This window comes from Bison bison, unplaced genomic scaffold (genome assembly GCF_000754665.1).
Source record: "Bison bison bison isolate TAMUID 2011002044 unplaced genomic scaffold, Bison_UMD1.0 scf7180017864105, whole genome shotgun sequence".
NCBI classification, from domain to species: Eukaryota; Metazoa; Chordata; class Mammalia; order Artiodactyla; family Bovidae; genus Bison; species Bison bison.
The window spans coordinates 7,498,100-7,503,031 of record NW_011494677.1 but is presented as its reverse complement, the minus strand read 5'-3'; the positions used below and the strand labels follow the sequence as shown (position 1 = coordinate 7,503,031).

The window sequence follows — 4,932 nt, the reverse complement described above, 5'->3', positions numbered from 1 at the left end:
GAATATACTAAAACCACTGAGTTGTACACTTTATAGGGCAAACGTTTATACTATATGAATTGTACCTCAATTTAAACATACAAGGAAAGCCCAAACCTAAATGTGAAACACTGCTGTGGCTCTGAACTAGCCTTCTTGGAAAGATGACAGGGATCTTTTTTTTTTTTAATTTTATTTTTTGGCAGCAGCACACAGCACGCGGGATCCTGGCTCCCTGAGCAGGGACTCAGCTGGTATCCCCTGTGGTGAAAGCATGGCATCCTAACCACTGGACTGCCAGGAAAGGACGACAGTGATTTTAATGCCATTTTTTCTTAGAAAAACTGAGTTCAGGAAATACACATAGTTTATGTAGTAAAATGCAGTGACTGTTTTGGTATTAATTTTAACTTCAATTTATGGCATTTTGATTTCCTTTAATCAAAGAAGACTTCATCCACCAAGCCCTTCATAGCACGTAGAAGAAAAAGTGAAGGAAAAATCTCTGCAAGATCTTCAAAGTAGAGAAAAAGACATATGTTGCAAATAAAACTATTCCATGTGAAAGTAGTTTATGTAATTATCTTCATTTTATCTGTGAACATGATTTTACACATCCTATGGACAGCTGAGAAATGATGAACTGATTTTAAAAAAGGCTGCTTTTTAGTCGGAGCAGTAGTTCATGCTAGTCCAGTCTGGTTTAGTTTCTTTACCTGTCTGACATGAAGGATGGCTTAGATAAGCACGGAAAATGATTTGTTCAGTTGGTAATACTGGGTTTTAACCTCAGATTTCACCGCAGTCATGCTATTTTTTGTTATAGTAAGACAGAAACACGCTACTCTCTCTCTCGATCACTGAATTAAAAGAATGACTTATTTGTATCTGGCCGTGTCAGGTCCTGGGTGTGGCGCGGGAGCTCAGCAGCTGCAGCTCGTGGGCTGTTTCGCTGCGGCACGTGCAGTCTTAGCTCCCTGACCAGGGACCGAAACGGTGCCGCTGAACTGGAAGGCAGGTGCTTCCTCAGCGGACCACCAGGGACGTCCTCTCCATCACTGCATTTTCAACTCTATGGGCCACCAGAGCTGGCTCAAGGGAAGTTAAAATGAAAGTAACGGGCGTTTTGGCTGTTAACACCAATTTTAAGTACAAACTATTAAAGAAAACCATTCGAGAGCTTTTCTCAACTCAGAAAAATCATTTTTACCAGGACCTAATTTTCATTAAGATGGTTTTAGGCATTCATGAATTTACGCATGCTATTTCACATCAGTGAAGTAATACCCTACAGAGAATTCTGCTTCTTTCAAGGCTGAGGCCAGGACCCAGGAACATATCCATTAGACCAATACAGAATTTACATATTTATCTATACAAACCTCAAATTGTTTCTAAGTAGCCACTGTATAATCATCAGCATAAAGCTCTGCTCACACACACATGGGCTAAAATTTCCCTCCCTGCTTAGAATATCATCACCAAGGTTCTACAGAATAAAATAAAGTTTATCAGGTCGAAGAGCCTAAAAATGTCTCCTCCTGAGACTCTACCAAACGTTAAATATAGTTCTAGTCAGAATGTGCTCAGCTGTGCCAGGCTGGCTCTCCAGGCCCCTATCCTTATAAATCACGGTGCACACCGTGCGCAGACGGAGAAGCAACCGCTCTGCCCACCAAGAGGGCAAAACGTGCAACTGGCCCCTAAGTTCGACTGCTCGTTTTTTTTTTCCTTAATTAAAACTTTTTTAATTTAATTTTTGGCTGTGCAGGGTCTTCGCTGCTTCACATGGGCCTCCCCTTGTTGTGGAGCAGGGGCCCTAGGAGCACGCAGGCTTCAGTGGCTGCGGCACGTGGGTTCGGAAGTTGTGGCGAACGGGCTTAGTCGCTCCGTGGCGTGTGGGACCCAGATCAGGCACTGACGCTGTGTCCCCTGCACTGCAAGGTGGATTCTTAACCACTGGACCACCAGGGAGCCCCTGGACTGCTAATTTAAGTTCATGTTAAGAGTTGGTCATGTTCTTGGAAGACATGCCTTAACTATTTTATGCAAACAGTTTTTCTCTAGACAGAAACTAACCTTGAAGGCCAGACATACCATATCATGCATACCCATATATATTTTTTAATCAATAGTTATTCTCCAATTGGCATTTGGATGGATTTTATTTTGCCACTACCTCAAAAGAGGGCTATTTCCCAGTACCACTCTGGTCTTTAATTTCAGCTGATTAAGATTCAGGCAATCTGAGTTAGAACAGAAATTTAATTTTGAGGAAGAAATCACCATCCTATGATGTAACTTTCTATAAAATAATATTTCTAATAGACTCTCAAAAAATGTTTTTAAAAAAACTAAAATCTAGTCACAAAGAATTAAACAAAAAGATGATTTTTACAGTTTTAAAACATTAGGCTTAACTTTTTATTTTCTCTTATATTCTTTATGCCTGCCATTCTTGACCTGGAAGGGGAGAACACATATTAAGTAGACCAAGTGAGGAACTACTACCAATCCCAGCAGTTTGTGCTTCAGGTAACAGGGATCACAAGAAATAACGAAACTTTTTCAGAGTTCTAGAGCCACTAAATGGAAAACCTCTCTTGAAGTACATTCTCCACAGAGAAGTCATATCGACAAATCTGTTTATTTTGCAGCTTCTTCCAAAAGAAAATAGGATGACACTTAAAAGAAGATAGAACAGCTGGTTTTTTTTTTTTGTTTTTTTTTTTTAGCTTTCCTTCATTTAGTATCTACTGCAAATTTCTTGTTAGGACTTCACTCCAGTGGAGTCTTAATACAACTGCCCCAGGAGGTCAGCAAACCAGGAGGTCAGTGATCACCCCGGCCTTAGCGATAAGGAATAGGAGGGGCAGGGCTGGGCAGCCATCAAGCTGTGGAGCCAGGGTCTGAATGCAGGCTGGCCATTACAAACAAATGCGGCACTCAGCAGGAAAAAGGAGGGCAGAGGTAGGGAAGTAAAATGGAACTGTAAGGTTAGGTGACAGAAAACCAACACCACAAAGGTTTGCCACAGCTGCTGGAAAGGGGCTCCACACCAAGCACGGCTGAGAAGGGCGGGGGCGGGGGGCGGCGGAGCACTCCACGTCCCTGGCAAAAGTGGAGGATAAAGATAAATGACAGAGCTGCCACTTAAAAATTCATGCTTGGTGGAAAAGTACAAATATTCAGAGAAAAAAGTGGGTAAGATATAAGCTTAAATATACCTCAAAGATTCTAGGGACTGGCAGTCCAATTTATTTAGGAGCTGAAGTCAAAATAATCTCTCTGGACAAATTCAGAAAGCTTGCTCAGGTGATTAAAGGATCGTGTGATCGAGGAGGGGTGCAACATTCTTCTCCGGAAAGACATCTTAAAATTATCAGTCAGTCAGAGAGAAGAGCCGATTCAACTACCACCGCTGCCCACCGCTTACAGTCCACGTCTACTAGTCACAGTGAGGCTAACGGACTCAGCTAACTGCACAACTGGGTTATTTCACCTGACAGGAGAGCCTGAGAGACAGCGATTTAAAGCAAATTTTAAAACGTGAAATTACAGGTTATCACACAAGAAAACTGAATGCAGCCAGAACTTGAAGCGGTCCATAAGCAATTTGTCTCAGAAACACAAATATACCACTTTTTGCCAGTTCTATTTACAGAAATACATCCTCCTGTATCAATAGTTATTTAGTAGACTCATAGACATAGAAAACAAACTAAGGGTTACCAAAAGGGGATGGGGAGGGGATAAATTAGCAGTTTGGGATTAACATATACACACTACTTTACTATGTAAAAGAAACAACAAGAACCTTCTGTATAGCACAGGAAACTATACCCAGTGTCACGTAATAACCTATAATGAAAAAGAACCTGAAAAAGAATATTGTATGTTTATAGCTGAATAAGTTTGTTGAACACTTAAATGCAACATTATACTTCAAAAAAAAAAATGTTAATAAAGACCCAAAACAGCGTTACACTTAATTTAAAAAACAAAACACTATTTTCAACTTAGTACTAACTCTTCCATTTCTCAGACATTTAATTTTAAGGGTCCTCTATAAGTAATATTAATAAAATCTTTCCTTCAATGCCTTTCTGAGGCATCCTGCTTTCCAAACAAAATCAAGAAAGTCTTAGGGATTATGGCTTAAAAATATGTAACAATTCAAAAGCATTAAAGGATAAATAATTTTGTTACTCCTTCACGAGACCTTTTTACATAAAAATAGTCTAGGCTATAAAAGATGAATGAGAAAAAAAAGTAAAGTCCAAAATAATTCCAATGGTTAAGAAAAAAATGGATACAGAATTCAGAAGATTGTCTACGATCACACAATCAAGAGCGACTGAAAACAGTAAACCATCTGCATATTTTATTACTTTTTGGCAATGAAAAAAACCTTACAAGTAACAGAAACAGAAATAACCTTCTGAAAAGTGCTACCCTGCAGGAGAAACACAGACCCCACTTATCATTTCAGGTAGGCACTGTTGCCAAACTGAAGACTTGCCGTCTTGTTTCTGAAAAATCAAACATTTTTGCTTCCAAAGAGCCTCTCAACGTGAAGACCAGCCACCATCTGTCTCAACTAGAGTCAACTTCTATTTTAAAAAATCACAGTCTGCCATCACACCCACCTCTCTACAAACAAATGCCTGACGCATTACCAAGTATTAGCGATGTTTGAAGGGCCAAGTCACCTGAGAAAAAGCCTCTGTTTCTTACCACGCGCGTTGATAATTCACAACACCCAGGCTCATTTCGGTGCATTTTCCATTACGAGGCTGCAGGAGATTAATCTGCCTGGCGGTTGAAGCTTCGGGATTGCCAGTCCGCCGGGGTTAATAATGGGGTTGTCAGCAATCCTCACTAGAGCGCCGGTCACCCCACAATCACACTCGGGTGATGAATTCCAGGTGCCACGGAGCCCCCGCCCACCCA

The 4,932-nt window shown here is 40.7% G+C and overlaps 1 protein-coding gene across 2 annotated transcripts in view; it reads right to left on the bottom strand.

Annotated features, from left to right (window-relative positions):
* The window catches only part of PPP2CB (protein phosphatase 2, catalytic subunit, beta isozyme), a 23,546-nt gene extending 18,665 nt beyond the window's left edge, over positions 1-4,881 (bottom strand). Inside the window, exon 1 of one of the 2 annotated variants that reach the window (XM_010838809.1) lies at positions 4,717-4,881. In XM_010838809.1, the coding sequence (XP_010837111.1) occupies positions 4,717-4,761 (45 nt within the window). In that variant the 5' untranslated portion in view covers positions 4,762-4,881. Of the gene's footprint in view, positions 1-4,454; positions 4,563-4,716 lie in introns of those variants that run through there. The other variant, XM_010838810.1, reaches the window with a different exon arrangement.
* Positions 4,882-4,932: the final 51 nt, after the last annotated feature.